Source organism: Neophocaena asiaeorientalis, unplaced genomic scaffold (assembly GCF_003031525.2).
Source record: "Neophocaena asiaeorientalis asiaeorientalis breed wild unplaced genomic scaffold, Neophocaena_asiaeorientalis_V1.1 scaffold327, whole genome shotgun sequence".
Taxonomy (NCBI): domain Eukaryota; kingdom Metazoa; phylum Chordata; class Mammalia; order Artiodactyla; family Phocoenidae; genus Neophocaena; species Neophocaena asiaeorientalis.
Window position 1 is genome coordinate 7441090 of NW_020174560.1, and position 17782 is coordinate 7458871.

Here is a 17782-nt window from a genome sequence, read left to right on the forward strand (position 1 = left end):
GCACTTTGCCCAAGGGAATCAGTGTCCTTTCTGAGCCTCTAAGTTCATATTAACCCAGTCCAAGAAGTTTCTCTGCCCAGGACGCATACACAAGCCACTCTCCACATAGTCTTCTATCTGTCTCTAGTGTAACAACGACAACGAAAAGCTGTCAGCACTTAAATATTTTCTGCCCCCTCGGCGAGATCGCGACTCGAGTCTGGGAAGCAGTAATGCGGGGGGCTCCTGGTAGATCAGGGGGGTCAGGGAAAGCGGCGTCAAGGACTCAGAGTTTGTCCCTTAGCCCCCAGATGCACGTCTCCACTCCCTCACTCCCACCTTTTGCTCTCACTGATTTGGAAAGCCTCAGCTCCTGCCCACTTACCCAAGTCCTCACTGGGCCCCGACCCTCGGATCGGCCCTGAGTCACCTCGGCTCCGCTCCCTTCGCCCCTCGGCCCTCGGGAGAGCGGTTTCCAGGCTCGCGCAACGGAGGACTGAGTTTAGGCCTACTCATCCCTCATAGCAGCCCTATTTCGTATTTATTTGAGTAGCTAGACTCAGTGGAGGGTGCCGGTAACGCGTCGGAAACAGCCGGGGGAGCAACCCACCGCCTCCGCTAGGGCTTCGAAAAACGCGACTCAGGAGCGTGGGTCTGGAGTCTCGCGAGAGGAGGCGGGGCCCCCGCCCGGCGCTCTCTGCCCCTCCCTGCCCCACCCTCCCCACAGCGCGACTGGTGGCAGTGTGCAGGGACGGGGAGGAGGAGTTCCCCTTCGAGAGGAGGCAGATTCCCCTCTACATAGACGACACCCTCACGGTGAGCGGGCCGGGCCGGGCCAGGCTCGCCGCTCCCCTGGCAGCTGTTTCCCCTCCTCCCCCTCCCCCAGGCCGAGCGCTGCGCACTGGAGAAAGAGTGTTGCAACTCCTAGGCGAGGCCTTCTCTCCGGCAGGCCCCGCAAACTCGCCTTTGCAGTGGGTGGCTCGCTAACCTTTGCGGGGCCCCAGGCTAGCGCTCCGTACGCACTTTGAGCCCCTCACCCCAGCTCTCCCTTCTTTTTTCAACCCTCTAGCTTCACCCTTTCCCATTAGCAGACGGTGCTTTTGCCAAAGCACGCGCCTCGGATACGGGTTGAAGGATATTGGGCGTCAAGGGCCTATCCCTTACAGAAACCATCTACCCTCGGGGAGGCTTAATTATCTGGAAATGTCGCAGCTGCACTGCTACCTGTCTATTTTCTATCTTAATACTACAGCTCTTCATAAGCATAATTACTGAGGGCAGGGTGGCATGCGCTTGCACAGTAAAGATTCCACTAAAATGATCTGATTTCGTTATAGTCTCAATATGCCCGTACATTAAAACTGTTCGAAATGATTGTATTGCTAGGCCATGACTCTTCAAAATGGGTTTTCTTGTCATTATTCTTTACAGGTAGCCTTTTCAAAGGAAGCAAAGTTGATTGAATGTGTAAGAGCATTGTAAAAAGCTGATTTCTCATCTTGAATGTCAAAACCCAGTTCTGAGTAGTTTTCCTTTTTAGCGTGGTACAGCATTACAGACCCTCTGCCCTGTGTTGCTGTAGTATTTCCTTTAAAAGGAAATGGTAGAAATTTGAATCGAATCTGAACAGGAAATGAGTGCAGTTGCTTGCCACAATTTCTTACGAAATGAAATGAACCTTTTCTGAATATCTTGAAATCTACGTTTTGATGATGCTGAAGCTTTGGATTATACATTTGCCTGCTTTGATAAGGTGTTGTGTCTTCATCGTAACACCTTTAGCTTTTTTCCTTTTCAAAGGCAGTTGATCTGTTTTGTTCCTGAATTTCTTTTTTGCAAATATCTACTGAACTTTTTTCAAATTTTGTATAAAATGCAAGTCATTGTAGAGATGCCAGTCTATGCCTTTATGTTTGCCAGTCTCAGTTAAGACTTGATTGAGCTGCAGTACCTTTAAAAGGATTAGAAGAGCTATTGAATGACTTAATTTGTTAGAACTTTTTAAGTGAAAGCATCTATAATTATCCAAGTGCATTTTTTTTTTCATGGAAAAAGGTAGAATGATTTGGGCTGATATAAGGTAAATAGAATTTGTGTTGTTGAATTAGAAAGTGTACTTGTATGCCGTGGTCATGATTTCTGCACTTTTTGCATTAAAAGTGTAATGGACTTGTATTTTAAGTAGTTTTTTAAAAAACTAACACTGATCAAATTAAATGATGCATTTCTCAGTTTGAAAACTAATATGAGTTCATGTGTTGATATTTTCTTTCTTCTCTCTCCCTCCAACACAGACACTTTTCTAGAGCACATAGTTTGGTATCAACCTTTTATGTTTATTGTCCCAGAAAGCCTTTGAAGTTAAAAAAAAAAAAGTTCTGTGTGTTTGGACATAAGATTACTATTGAGTGTATACTATCAAAACAGGGGAAATCAAACATAAGTTTGAGTATTTACAAAAATTTAAAAGACACTGATTCTCCTTATGCTCACATAATCACCTTTAATGTGAATGTAGCATTGATACATCCATCATGTAGTGCTTTAAAATAGTCAACTTGGGGGGTTTTATACTCCATTCTCTATACAATGATGAATTTCCAAAATTTTCCAAAGAAAAAGAGGTAACCTGCCCTGTGATTTGTTATTGTACTTATTTCTCTAGAGAAGTTGGGATTGGACTGACCTGGTGGTTGAATTTCATTTTTATTGTATTGTGGACTTGTGACCCAGGCAAATAAAATTTAGGCTTACTCAACTTAAATATCTTAAAATAGGATTTTATTTAGGAAAAGGTGCAGTTTTTCTTTACTGTGGAAGGTTTTTTATCACTAGGAAATGAGTGAGACTATTTATTGCTTTGTTATGGAACTTATGCACGGTCATTGAATGCTGGTTAGTGAAAAATCTTGTCAAGAATGCATCATATTTAGGGAAACAAGTTTCAGAACCATTCTACCAAACGCTACTTAAAGGAATAATGTAGAGCAAACACCTGTTGGGGAAGAGGGAGGGGAGAAGCCTGCAGCAGAGGGTTATGCACAGGTCCATTGTTAGTGTGATGGCATTGTCACCCTGAAGTTAACTTTTGGTTTGGTCTTTGTTCCTAGGGTCCATAGGTAGTGCACTGAGGAAACATTGTGTGATCATTATTTCAAGTAGTCTTAGAATCTTGTTAGCTTCTAGATGTTAAGTCTGGTTGTAATGTTTACAATCAGTTACAAATATTTGTCGTTTTAGTAACAGAAGCTGAAACCTCTACTTAGGTAAACTGGGCGATTTTAAGTTGGATTTGTAAAGTGAAATTAACAAGCTTGTATGTGAGGAAGTAGCCTCCTCTTTTATGTGGTATGTTGTAGCCACATTTAAAAGACTCATATGGCAGTTTAGTGGGTTTGAATGCTTGAGTACAGTGCTGATGTAGGTGTATTTCAGAAAATCTCCAATAAGTGAACTGGTGGAATATTCAGGAAAGTGGTACGCCATGTAGCCAAAATGCTTTTCAGTGTTATTAGAATTATAGAATAGCAGATGGACAGAATACAGATTTTATTTTGAAGACATCTTTGAAGAATTAAGATTTTTAAAGTATTTTTAAAGGAATTAATAGTCAAAATATATACTCCTTATAAAATAATCTTGAAAAATAATTGCAAAACAAATTATCCTTAACCCTACTTCCAAGAGATAGCGAAGAATATAGCAGCATTTGGTGTAGTTCCCATCATAGACACACACAGATGCAGAGTTGAGGTGTATCGTTTTCTGTAACACTTTATATCTTGCTTTTTTCTCACTAAATGTAATATTGAGAACATTTTCTCTTGTCATTCTTAAACAGCTTTAGTGGCCATGTAATACTTTGTTGTGTGACATTCCATAATGTAATCATTCTCCCTTTGTTGGACATAGAGGTGGTTCTAGTTTTTACTATGAATAATACTCTAAGAATATACATAATGCATAAATCTTTGCATTAACAATTTTTTTTTCAGGGTTTTGGAGGAAAATTACGTGTCAAAGGATAAAAACCTTTTATAAAATTCTTGATGCATACTGTCAGATTGCTACAATATTTCTGGAATACAGTTTACCCTTCTAATTCAAACCAATCTAAAAGAGACTAAAAACTCTGATAAAGGTTTTTTGATTGAGACTTAAAAAAGATTTTAAAATGTAGCATATCCTTTTGGGGATTAGGTATTTAGCATCAGTTAGAAGTTTAGTATTTATTGTTTGCTTTCAACTCTTGATTAAATATTTAACTAATTTACCAAAGGTGATAGATGTTGCAGGTGGCTGTGAGGATAAGGAAATAAAAAATGAAAACTAAAGGGACAATGATTTTTAATAAATACAAGCTTAGTATTGTTGGGTTAGAGCTTGTGAGAATGTGCTAAGAACAGATTGTGGTCAGGAGAAACCAGGACAGATACTTAAGAGTGAAAGTGGGTAATGGATTCAATACACTTTATAAAGCAGTAATTGCAGGACAATGACTTGTTCTATCTTTGGCTTGCTAGGGATAGGCAACCTCATCATGAAGCCAAACACTAATGATTCCTCTGTGAGACCACACCTGAAATACTTTACATGACCGTCTTCCTTTAGGTAACCTAGAATCTGAAGATTAAGTCAAGGAAGTGGTTTTAAAGAATGGGGAAAAATAGTGCTGCTATCCTCTATCTTCCTCTTTTTCTTTTTTCCCTTTTTCTTATTGTGGTGTCATCATTGAAGAGCATATAGTGATTGGCCAGTAAACAGCAAGGTAAAAAGCCATTGTCCTAAGTGAAAGACAAGGACAGTAATTACTTAGTGTGAGTGCAAAGTTTCTAACCCAGTGGTATTGAGTATGTACAAGAGAAAATTTAGTATTATCCAAGCCAGTGAAACCCAGGAAAGATACAGTAATAGACCTGATCTTGACATTTATCTGTACTAGTTAGGTGAAAATGAAATGATTGGAAATGAGGGGTTTTTGTTTTAATTTTAACCCTGTTTATAGACTTTTTAAAAAGGATTCCTAAAGTAGGTATTATCCATTAAATTTTATATACATATATATGTATATATATATATATATATATGTGGCGCACTGGCTTAGATGCTCTGCGGCATGTGGCATCTTCCTGAACCAGGGCTCGAACCCGTGTCCCTTGCATTGGCAGGCAGATTCTTAACCACTGCGCCAACAGGGAAGCCCCTGCTTTAATTATTAAAACAATAAAATATAGTTGATCAGAATAAAAATAATTCACTTACACAGAGTCAGTTTAGGATTTCACCTATGAACTGGACTGGAGAGACCTTGATTTGGTAAATTGAGTAGCTTTGATCTTAAAGTAGTATAGGTAATTGTCTCAGTTTTTTTTTATGGTGGCAATTAATATGTGGTGAAATGGTGTATATTTGTATAAAGTAAGTGGAAATGCAAATCAAGGTATTAGTTGCTTAAATGGTAGATGTGGAGTGACCTGCAGTGTTCTGTTGAGCTATGTGGCTTTAAAAGTTTATCCTATACCTTTTTTATGACTTGACAGTTAATTTCTTTGTGTTTTAAACCATGTGGTGATTCCAGAAAACATAATGTGAGTTAATTGCACTATTCTTTTTTCAGTCTTCATGGGTCAGGATTTCTAATACCAGGATTATTAAGATGACTAGATGACCAGTTTTACTTTGTACTGTTGGCAAAGTTAATATATGACAGTGTTTGGAGCAATGGCTAGTATGCATAAAGCTACATTAAATGTCTTTATTATTATCACCACCACTCTTTGGAGATAAGACAACTCTGAGAGGGAAAACTGGAGAGAAGTTGATTAACCTGAAAACTGGATAATTGATCCTAAAATTGTGAGATAAGGACATGTAGTCTGTGTGTATGGAAGGAGAAACTTCCAGAATAGTAAAAGCTATTGAAATGGAAGCATGTCTCTGAACATGGTATAATGAATATAGAACTGGAAACAAGGAACAGTAGCTCTTTTCCCGGTAATAAGTGGTATATGTGTATTATAATACATTTGGGAAAGATAGGAACATGTAAAGAAAAAAGTCATGTATCTTTTCACTGCCTAGAGATAGCCACATCTAATATATTATGTATTTTCTTTTTCTGTAGGAAAATATACACATAAAAATTTGAATCATATTGTACATGCAGTTTTTGAGCCTGTGAAATACACTGAAGTCCTCTGGATTGTTGAATCGGTGTTGGCGTCATTGTCCATCCTTAGTATCCACTTGTCTTTCTAGTTCACATATCCAGTAGTCCCTTCTTAATAAAGAAAAGGTCTTATATCTGTTGCTTATATTTGCCTTACTTGTTTAGTCCTCAGTTTACTACTAGAACAAGCATGTTTTTAGGCTCTCATTTCTAATGTGGAGGGGAAAGAATGGTCACTTGATTAAAGAAGCAGGTCTTTGTGGTGCTGGTTGGTGAAGGGAGGAATCTTTTTAAGATCACATTCAGGTGGGTGGGGTTTTTTAGTTTTTTGGTTTTGACTCAAATGGTCTCTTTATCCTGACTTCACTCTTTGGGTGTGTAGGAGTTTGTGCCCCTTGTCATCTGGAAATAGAAGTTTGTTCTAGCACAATATGTTTGATATGTTTAACAGTGTTTTAGTTAAGATACAAATGTGTTACTTTATTTCATTGTTTTGAAGGCATACTTTTTTTTCACATTTAACATCTCTGAAATTGGTATGCTTCTTTCGTTCGGTGACATTTTCCAGTTATAATGGCTCTTTTCTAGTGGTACATAACTAAGGTACTTCGGTGATGTCACAAATCAGTGAAATGTGCTGATAACTAATTCCCATTATCTGACATCCTGCGACATCCTTAAGCTTTATGTATCCCTCTTCCTCTGGTAGTGAATTTTGATAATTGAATAAATATCTCAGTGTATTTTTTTCGGTTCATGATTAGAGCAAACATTTACTATGTGCTGGGTATTATTCTGAGTGTGTGTGTGTGTGTGTGTGTGTGTGTGTGTGTGTGTGTAGTGAAGTCATTACATAGTCATTTACATGGTAAGATTTATTATATTCTGTAGTTGAGGAATAACTGAAAATATCAGGATATTTAATGTAAGATATCAGGTTATTTAACTTATTAAATGCTATTATTAGCCACTGCAACAAACATTTTAAAATATAATTTAATCCTCACAACCCATTTGATGAGAGATATGAAAAATTATTATTTAATCTCATTTTACAAATGAGGAAGCTGAAAATCAGGTTAAATAACTTGCCCAGAATTATGACATAAATTGTAAGTGATAGAGCTGGGATTTGAATTCAAGTCTGCCTGACTTCAGTGCCCTTGATTTTAATGACTATACCATTTCTAGCTTTAGAAACTGTAACTTGGATTTTTTTTAACTTTTTGATGGAAGTGGGAGGGAGCAAATTGGGCTTTAGGGGTCTATTTCTATCCTAGGAGACTATAAAATAGTCTGTATCATGTGCTCAAAGAGGATAAAATAATTGATTTTTATTTTTTTGCATATTAAGATGGTGATGGAATTTCCTGACAATGTGTTAAATCTCGATGGGCATCAAAATAATGGTGCACAACTAAAGCAGTTCATTCAGGTAATAGTTTTAAAAATTAATGTTTTAAATGGTGTGTGTGTGTGCGTGTGCGCATGTGTGTGTGTGTATGTATGTGTGTTTTAAAGAGTCATTTAAAATTTTACCTGTAAGTATTAATTTTATTTTACCTAGGACTCTTTAGGTCTTAAGATTGCAGTGAGGTTGCTTTCTTTTACTGTTGTTCCAGGTATATTTACATACCTGTGATGTGAAAGATTTGGTGGTGGTGTGTTATCATTTTACATGTCTGTAAGGCTTTAATTTCACCAGTTTAAATTTAGTTTAAATTTAATTTCCCTGTTTTTAGAAGGTAAGGCAGACAGCTTTTCATTGAGAACTTCGTTTTTTTCTGTAGTAATTGTTTTGTTCAGTAAAAAAAATTAATCTTGTATAGTGAATTTTCTGATTTTTATTTAATTGTTTTTTAATTTAATTTAATTTTTTATTGAAGTATAGTTGATTTACAATGTTGTGCTAATTTCTGCTGTACAGCACAGTGACTCAGTTATACACATATATATGTTCTTTATATTCTTTTGCATTATGGTTTATCCCAGGAGATTGGATATAGTTCCCTGTGCTATACAGTAGGACCTTGTTGTTTATCCATTCTAAATGTAATAGTTTGCATCTACTAACCCAAAACTCCCAGTCTTACTTCATTATTAAACAGTGTGATACTTTGTAAATACACTATATATGATCAAGATAAAGGAAGATAAATGGTTACTTTATTTCAAAATTCTATTTCAACTTTTGGAGAAAACTTTGAATTAAAGGTTGATAGTAAATGTGAGAATATCCTTTTTGGGAGTTATCTTACTTTCTCATCTTTTTTTTTTGTAAACTGGAGGTATTACTTGTAGTATAACTATAACTCCATCTAAGTAGAAGTTATTTATGAGTTTTGCCCATTTCTCTACAGCTATGGTTCTCAGTCATTTCTCTTCCTTGTCATAACCAACAGATAACATTCATATGCACCAGCATTTTAGTTACTCACTGCAGGCTCCTACATAGGTAAGATAGGCCTTGTTCTCGCCCACTAATCCATGACACACCTGCCCATACCTCCAGGTTGAGAATTGCTGCTCTACATGATCACTGTCCTGACTTGACTTGTATAGCTAAATGTAGTGTGTTGCTAAAGGTTGAGAAAAAGACATGGTAAAGCTGCTTTGTGTCTTTATTCTCTTCTCTTTTCTTTCTTTCCTTTCTGAAATTTTTTATTTTAAGTGAGAGTACTAAGCTTAATGCACATTTGACAGGCACTAAATTTCCACATGCAGGGCTTCTTTTTGCTATGCTGGGTCACATACTGCATAGCCCTGGCATCCTAAGTGGAGTTTTTTATACCCTAGATTCTAGAACAGGGGGATTTGTGGAGCAAACTCAGTACAGCATGGACAAGGCCGACTGCCTTGCCTTACTGACTCAGTTGCAGATAGAGATGGCAAGCCCTGCCCAGGCTGTACTCACTGCACAAGGATAGGAACCAGAAAGAGTGGTGAAAGAGTCATTTCATGTCTTTCTTACAAACTCTATTTTTCTTTCCCTCTTCTCTCAGCGACATAGTATGCTTAAGCAGCAAGATCTAAGTATTGCCATGGTGGTGACATCACGTGAAGTCTTGAGCGCACTTTCTCAGCTTGTCCCATGTGTTGGTTGTCGTCGAAGTGTGGAGCGCCTCTTTTCCCAGCTTGTAGAGTCTGGAAATCCTGCCCTTGAACCCCTGACTGTGGGGCCCAAGGGAGTCCTATCTGTAACTCGAAGCTGCATGACTGATGCAAAGAAGCTTTATACATTATTTTATGTACATGGGTGAGTATAATCAATTCGGAAACAATGAGTTTGTTAAATTTTTAAACTTGGTGACAGTGGCAGCTTTTTTTCTAAATTTGGTTGGGGCAAAGCTTGAGTCCAGATTCAACACTTTTATTGAGTAACTCCTATGTGCCAGTGACTGTAAAGTTTCTTTTCTCATGTGGGGAGAGGCAGGCAGTAAACAAATACATAATTTGTCAAGGATGTTAAGTTACAAAGACAAACCAGTAAGGGAGATAGACAATGAGTGGGTAGAATTCATATGGAGAGTGGTCAGGGAAGGCCTCTCTGATAAAATGACATTGAATATAGACTTGAATGAAGTGAGTGAACCATGTAGATATCTGGGGGAAGGCAAAGAAGGAGCAGCAAGTGTAAAGGTTCAGAGGTTGGAGTTTTCCTGGAATGTTTGAAGAACAGCAAGGGAGCCATTGTGGCTGGAGCCAGATGAATGAAGGGAATGGTAATAAAAGATGAGGTCACAGGAGTACTAAAAGGCCTAATTATGGAGTGCCATCTTGAGGTCTTTTGTATTTTTAACTCTGAGATAGGAAGATTTGGGAAGGTTTTGAGCAGAGGAATACATGGTCTCCCTTGAAGTTTTGCTTACTGTCACCTCTGTGTTGAGAATAAGTAGAAGGGTCATGGAAGGGTGGAGAAACAGGCTTGTTTAATATAGTCCATGCAAGAAATAATAGTGACCAGTATAGTGGCCACGGAGATAATGAGGAATGGTTGGATCCTGGATATATTTTGAGGAATGAGCCAACAGGATTTTTGGGTAGATTGGATATGGAGGAGGGCATCAAGGATGATTTCCAGATTTGGGGTCTAAAGAGCAGGATAGATGGTTTCCATTTCCTGAAGTGGGTAGGCCTGGAGGAGAGAGGAGCACTTTTGCAGAACTCACTTTTGGATGTGTTAATTTGAGATAGCAGTTGGACGTCCAGGTAGAGTTCAGAGAGTTCTGGCCTAGAGATATAAATTTGTGTCATCAACATATATATAGTATTTATATGTATATTTAAACCCATGAGATGAGATGTGATCACCAAAGGGTAAGTGTAAATAGGAAAAGAGAAGAGGTCTGGAGACCAAACCTACTTTGAGGTGGTGGTAGAGACTTTGGATTTTTACTCTCCCTCAGAAAAGAAGCCTTGGAGGGTTTTTGAATCGAGAAATAACATAATGTGCTTTTTGTTTTGAAAAGATGACTCCAGCTGCTAAGTGAAACATAGTGTGTAAAGGCAAACTGTAGAAGCAAAGAGACCATTTGAGAGGCCAGCTGTTGCAGTTGATTAAGCTAGAGAGGCGAGTTGGACAAGGGTGGTAACGGTGGAGGTGATGAGACATGATTTGATTCTGAATATATTTAAAAGTTAGAGTTGACAAGCTTTGCTGATTGGATGCAGGGTTTGGATAGTTAGCCTTATGTATTTCTATATTTGCATAAAATTTCTGTTGAAGGCTCCTCATCAGGGATAGTGTATATACTGTATCTTTTATTGTTTATAATGTATCTTTTAGTGTATATAGTGTATCTTTTATTGTTTCCTTTTTTTTTTTTTGGCCGCACTACGTGGCTTGTGGGATTTTATAATAGTTCCCCGACCAGGGATTGAACCCGGGCTGTTAGCAGTGAGAGCACGGAGTCCTAACCACTGGACCGCCAGGGAATTCCCAAGGATAGTGTATGTTTAGATATCTAATGTTTGGACAAGGGAGTATGGCTGAGAGTCAGGTAGCAATCAGTCATAAAATATTTGAGTGCCAGGCACACTGCTAGATACAATGCAGATGCAGGGATGAATGAGACACATGTAGTCTAGGGGCAAGAGTATGTTGAATAGGGCAGGTCTTCAATGTTTCGATAGGCTGGGAATGGAAAGGGAATATAAATGTACTGACTCTTGGGTTAGAGTTTGATGAGAAATTTTCAAAGTAAGTGATGTGTCTAATACTTTAAATATACTTCTCACTAAAAGGCATAGAGATTTTGAAAATTCTAAAGAAAAGTTAATATTAATCAAACCTTTAATGTTTTATTTTTAATTAGGTCCAAACTAAATGACATGATAGATGCTATTCCAAAAAGTAAAAAGAACAAGAGATGTCAGTTGCACTCCTTAGATACGCACAAACCAAAACCTTTGGGGTAAGTAGAAATGATTATCAGGATGCTTTGTCGGTGTTAAGATTATAAATGTTGATCACATTTGGTAAAAAGAAAAGAAGCCCTGCTAGTTTTATTTCATTAATTGTTTACACTGTAACATAAAAACCATTTAATTGGTCAAAATAAATGTCTCCTGGTTCTGTAGGCCTTTTTGCATTAGGACTACATAGGTTTGGTTTTTTTTTTAAGTTTTTTTTTTCCTTGTATTAAATATGTTTCAGAGAAAGGAGGTTGAGATCTTTGTGGAAATTTATGTAGCCAGTATTAAAGTTTTCAAAGTTGTGGTATCGTTTTTTTAATCTATGTAATAGTCATAATGTATAAATTATTTTTCTTGTCTTCCTTGTCTCTAGGTCTCCCTAATAATTTATCAAGGATTTAAAAAAAAATCTTGAATCAGTTATAGCAATGTGAATTCATGTAACTAACTTGCAGTTTTCTTCTTGGTTAGGAGCTACAGTGTCCAAGGCTGCTTCTGCCCCCATCTCCTAGCACAGTGTCACAGTTGCCCCTTCAAAATTGCTTGGAGTTGGGGGTGGTAAGGAGAAGCAGTGGAATTTGAAGGGAGTTTCTAAGAAGTAACTTTTGTTTGGGGAGAGAATGAGATGATGTAAAACTATACTTCTGAATTAATTTTAAAAATTAGTTTATTTTGGATATCTCATTAATAGTGTTGACACCATTGTTAAATTGACATTTTCTGCTCTGGTAAAAAGACCTAGATGACCAGGTGGTGGTGTGTTAATAGTTAATAATCCTTTTTATTTTCTATACTCAGGAAGAAAAAAGTTTTTAAACTTTTATTATGAAAACTGTCAAACACATAGAAAAGTAGAGAGACTATACAAGGACCCTCTTACCCCCAAATACCTTCACCCAGACTCAGTAGTTATCAAGATTTGCCACATTTATTTCATTTGTTCACCTTTTCCTTTGCTGAAGTTTTTCCCTCCGTACGCGGGCCTCTCACTGCCGTGGCCTCTCCCGTTGCGGAGCACAGGCTCCGGACACACAGGCTTAGTGGCCGTGGCTCACGGGCCCAGCCGCTCCACGGCATGTGGGATCTTCCCAGACCGGGGCACGAACCCGTGTCCCCTGCATCAGCAGGCGGACTCTGAACCACTGCGCCACCAGGCAAGCCCTGCTGAAGTATTTTAAAGCAAGTTCCAGGCATCATGTTATTTTACTACTACATATTTCCACATTCATCTCTGAATGCAGTGGTACTTTCTTTCATGACAGTGCCATTGTAACACCTAACAAAACTTTTAACTATAATAATCTAATACCCAGTTCATATTCAGATTTCCCCAACTCTCTCTAAAAGTGTCTTCTTACACTGATTTGTTAGAATCAAGATCTAAACAAGAACCACACATTATATGATTTCTAAGTGTGAGAGCTCTGAACCCAGTAAAGCTCTACACAACCTAAAGTGCTTATCTAAGGATAATTATTTCATATACCTGATTTACCAATATCTTTAAAGAATTCCTGACTTTCTGAATGCAGAATCCATTCTAATTTTCTCATTAGACAGTAACCTTTTCTGAATAACCTGTTGACTAAAGCCACAGAGTAGTATGGTATAATACAAAGGCTGCCTTCTGTGTTTTTGTTATGAATATTCTTCATTGAGGAGCTGAAAAGCAACAGCTACCCCAACATCTTAAACATCTGTGCTCATTGCCACCTTCCTTCAAAGACCAGTCCTTCCACTTTCGCTCCGGATTCCACCTCTTCTCTTTTTCTCTCTGACTTTGCTTCATCAGTTATCTACTTTTATTAAATTGACATACAGCTATGTTTTCCTATATTTCAGCTTAAAAACAAAAAACAGTCCTCCACAGACTTCACATCCTGCTTCAGCTCTAGCCCCACCACATGGGAAGACAAATGTTTTGCAAGGTTGTTTGCTGAGTTATGCAGTCAGTGTGAGTGGAGTTAGTTAAGCAGCACCTCCTAAGGTAGCTTCAGTTATTCCCACAAGCCATGTAGATAGCAGGCCAGAGAGTTTAGTCTGCTTAGCCAAGACTTCTCCTCCACTTTGGATGGTCACTGCCATTCTATGCTACTGTGACTTTTCTTTTTATATTTTCCCTGTGTTGCTCCCCCCTTTCTCTCTCTAGATTTTCTTCAGGGGAAAGTGTAATACAGTTAATTAGCTTTTAGCCTAATCAGTAGTAACAGTCTAGTTCAGTTTTCTTGAGAGTATTCTCACATTCGTGCAAGTAAACCCAAGTTATTGTCTGTCTGGGAGTAAGTGCAAGGTCTGAAAGAAAGGTCTAGGCCAGAGTTGTAGGCCTGTAGCTGATGAATGATATACAGTTGACTCTTTTTTTTAAAAAATTAATTTATTTATTTGGCTGCGTCGGGTCTTGGTTGCGGCGCGTGGGATCTTCGTTGGGGCATGTGGGATCTTCGTTGCGGCACGCAGGCTTCAGAGCGCCTGGGCTCAGTAGTTGTGGTGCGCGGGCTTAGTTGCCTTGCAGCATGTGGGAATCTTAGTTCTCTGACCAGGGATCGAACCCGCATCCCCTGCATTGGAAAGCAGATTCTTAACCACTGGACCACCAGGGAAGTCCCTACAGTTGACTGGAACAGTGCAGGGGTTAGGAGCACTGACCCTCCACGCAATGGAAAATTTGTGTAACTTCTAGTTGGCCCTTTGTATACATGGTTCCTTCGTATCCTCAGATTCCACGAACTGCAAATTGTGTAGTACTGTGGTATTTACTACTGAAAAAAATCCGTGCATAAGTGGACCTGAGCACTTCAGCCTCATGCTGTTCAACTGTATAAGGTCACCTAGAGGAAGAGTAGAGTAGTAGAAAAGAATGCTGAGGAATTCAGTTTAATGGTAGAAAGAATAAGCCTAAAGAAACTCGAGAAAGAATCGCCAGAGAGGTAGGAGGAAGCCAAGGGAAAAGAGTGTGGGGCGGCGGGGGGCGGGTGGTGGTTGGTAAGCTGTGTTGAAGGTTGCTGAGTTATCAGGGACCCAAAAGTGTCTGTTGGATATAGCAACACTGAGATAATTGGTGATTTTGATGAGCAGATCTGTGGTTGAATGGAAACAATCTAGATCAGCATGGGTAGAAAAGTGCATGCAATGCAAGGTTGTAATGGGTTAAACTGTGAGTGGAAGGCGTGGGAGTAGAACAAGAAGTGAAAAGACTTCCTTTTTTAGAGAGCTTGATCTTGAAAGGAAGGAGTGATATAAAGACATTTGGTCTGGAGAGATTATGGATAAAATCTTGATTTGAGCTGTAGAATGTTTTTTCAAGCTTTTTTTAGAATAATGCTTTCACATTCTGATGGTATAATAATCATTCCCCAGCTCTGATTTCATGAACCTTTTCCTCAATAATGAGAACTTGAGTTTGAGAGTTACTCAGTTTTAGATTATGGATCACTCAGGCATAGAAAATTGCAAATTTGGGAGATGAGAATAGAAGGATATAAGATGCAGGGCAGAGCAGGAGTTGAGGTTTTTGTTTCAAGAATAAGGAACATTGATCCTTGGCCTGAGCCCTTGTGAGATGGGAGTAGGGAGCTGAATTGTACGTATGACCTTATAGGGTGGGCAGGGGGTTGAGAAATACTTACGTAGGTATATAGAGTAGGTTAAGTAAAGATTCAGAAGTTTTTCCATCTCAAGCATCCCAGGTAATGAATTTCTAGGACTGTAGTGAGACCCTGCAGAAGAACAGGCAGGAGCCAGTTGCTCAGAATCATGAAAAATCAAGAAGACTATCATTGAATGGAATATAGAAACCTATTTCTCTTGGAATGCACATCTGCAGCCAAGCAAAATGCATGACCAGTGCCACATTGCAACCTGTGGGGGAGGGAGAGTCTGGGAAGTTTTTAGTAAGTTTTCAAAAAATTATTTGTATAGTACTTACTACTAATTTAGGCTGTGTAAAGTGTTCATCTTAGTATGCTATCTTTATTTTAGTAAAAATAAAAATTTATTTACTATAACTAGATTAATCTGTGACTTTCCCAGTTACTTGTAAATGTGAAGGTAGATAAGAATTTTGTTGCCATGGGCTAGCTATAAAATCACATTAAGTAGATCAACACTTTTTAGTATTTTCAATTTGTGGAAGATTGATCCCATGTTCATAGGTGAAAATATTTTATTTTTTTTCAGCCCTTTTGACTTTAAAACATTCCAAGTAGATTTGCTCATAAAATGCTTAGTATTTTAACCAGTTACTATCTTGATAAGTGTAAATGTTGTTAAATTATATCAGGTAAACTTAATAGTTGAGCAGAAGTTTTTGTATAAAGATATGAGCACCTGTCTAAGTAACATTTTAATATGGTTAAATATGTAATTATATACAAATTTGCAAACTTATCGTACTAATATCTTAATGTATTAAAGAGTTCATGATTTTAATTTAGACTATAGAAATTATTCCTTCAGATTATCTCAGTGTCACTAAGCTTTGTACTGTACTGTACTACAGTGAAGGGAGCAGTAGCAGTTTCAGTTCAGAGAAGTTAAGTACATATAAGAGAAGTAGTGAAGACCACAGGAAGGACAGCAAGTGTAGGATCATTTTCCATTATGGACCTTTCCAGGGAACAGCCAGGTAAAATCAAGCAATCCTTTACTCACCTTTTTAAAATGTTTTACCCTTGTATATTCCTTCTTCTCACTAAGATTTGATTCTTTCTGCAGAGGTTGTTGGATGGACGTATGGGAACTAATGTCCCAAGAATGCAGGGATGAAGTAGTTTTAATTGACTCTAGTTGTCTTTTGGAAACACTAGAAACGTATCTGCGAAAACACAGGTAAGTCCAAAGATCATCAGGCTGTAGTTGGAAGGCGCCATAGCTGTCAGTCTTCCAGACTGACCTGTCACTGACCTTCTTCACATAATAGTACTCCAGCCTTCCCGTTAATACCTGACATGAGGCGGAGTTTAATGTTAGGGTAGGCAGTTCCTTTATAGGATGACTCTCAGTGTTGGCTGACTTGTGTTAGGCCAGCATTTCCATTTTTTGTAATTTCTACCTGTTGGCTCCAGGCCAGCCTTTCAAGAAACGCACAATAACTGTAAATCAAGTAAAGTGTACTTAATCACTGGAAATTCTGGTACTCCTTGTTTTTATGATAGAAGCATTTCATGATGTCATTTTTCAAAATTAAAGTTAAAATAGCAGCTTTTACTTAGTAATATTTTGAATTATTTTTCTTTAATTGTCAAGACCTAAAAATAGAGTTGGAATTCATGTGCTTCCTGTACTATAAAAGTAACTTCAGATTTTTCTTTTTAGAATACTACTTTACAAAGGAATTTTCTAAGTGTCATTAACATTTGGAAATTCATAGGGAGGGAGAGTGCAGTAGGAAAGGAAACTGGTAAGGGAGCCATCTAGAGATGGCGTTCTTGGGGGGGAGTTGTACTGTTTTCATATAAATTTGTCACATGTTGGGTTTGTAGTTGTGTGTTCTTTGACTTTGGGAGAGATATACACAATTACTTTGGGGATACTTCTAGAAAACGTGTAAATAATAAAAACTGGCATTATCAAGACTGATGTTTATATGGCAATGAGCTAATGACTTTACCTGCATACTAAGTTTATTAAGTGTTTTTTTTTTTTAGAATTACAAACTTTCTTGTTTTTTGCCTTAGTTGATTATACACAAGAGAGTAGAGAATATGTCAATTATTTGGAGTTTGGGAGGGGGATTTTTAACCGTAAAACATAAATGTATAGGTCTGTTATAGATTCCTTTCTCTTTCAATATGAATTGATCCTTGTATTCAATATGAATTGGTCCCCAAAAGATAGCTTTTTTGGGTGATAAATTACTAGTTACTATAGCTAATGTTTTGGAATTTCCTATATTGGTTTTAGATATTTCCTGTGTTTAGGGGGCAGTAATTTATAAGAAAGGTGGAGTCCATTTTATAAATATGTTAAGGATGAGGGGAGAAGTACAATTAAGAGAGCAATTAAGGGAGATTGCATTGAATCTGGGTTCTACTGATTATAACTTTGTACAAGTTCCTTTTCTGTGCCTCAGTGTTTTTCTTTTTTAAGACAAAAATAATGATAGAAATGGTCTTAATAGGATTTATTATAAGATTAAATTTGTCGTGCGAATTGATGATACATAATAAGACTTACTTAGAACAGTATCTGGCACACAGTAAGCGCATCAGTGAACCTTTG

At 37.9% G+C, this 17782-nt stretch overlaps 1 protein-coding gene across 2 annotated transcripts in view; it reads left to right on the plus strand.

Annotated features, from left to right (window-relative positions):
- Positions 1-711: 711 nt before the first annotated feature.
- Positions 712-17782, plus strand: part of GGNBP2 (gametogenetin binding protein 2) — a 29853-nt gene continuing 12782 nt past the window's right edge. Inside the window, exons 1-6 of one of the 2 annotated variants that reach the window (XM_024757575.1) lie at positions 712-795; positions 7503-7583; positions 9151-9404; positions 11464-11562; positions 16062-16187; positions 16277-16390. In XM_024757575.1, coding sequence (XP_024613343.1) covers positions 7503-7583; positions 9151-9404; positions 11464-11562; positions 16062-16187; positions 16277-16390 — 674 coding nt within the window. In that variant the 5' untranslated portion in view covers positions 712-795. The remainder of the gene's footprint in view (positions 796-7502; positions 7584-9150; positions 9405-11463; positions 11563-16061; positions 16188-16276; positions 16391-17782) is intronic. The other variant, XM_024757576.1, reaches the window with a different exon arrangement.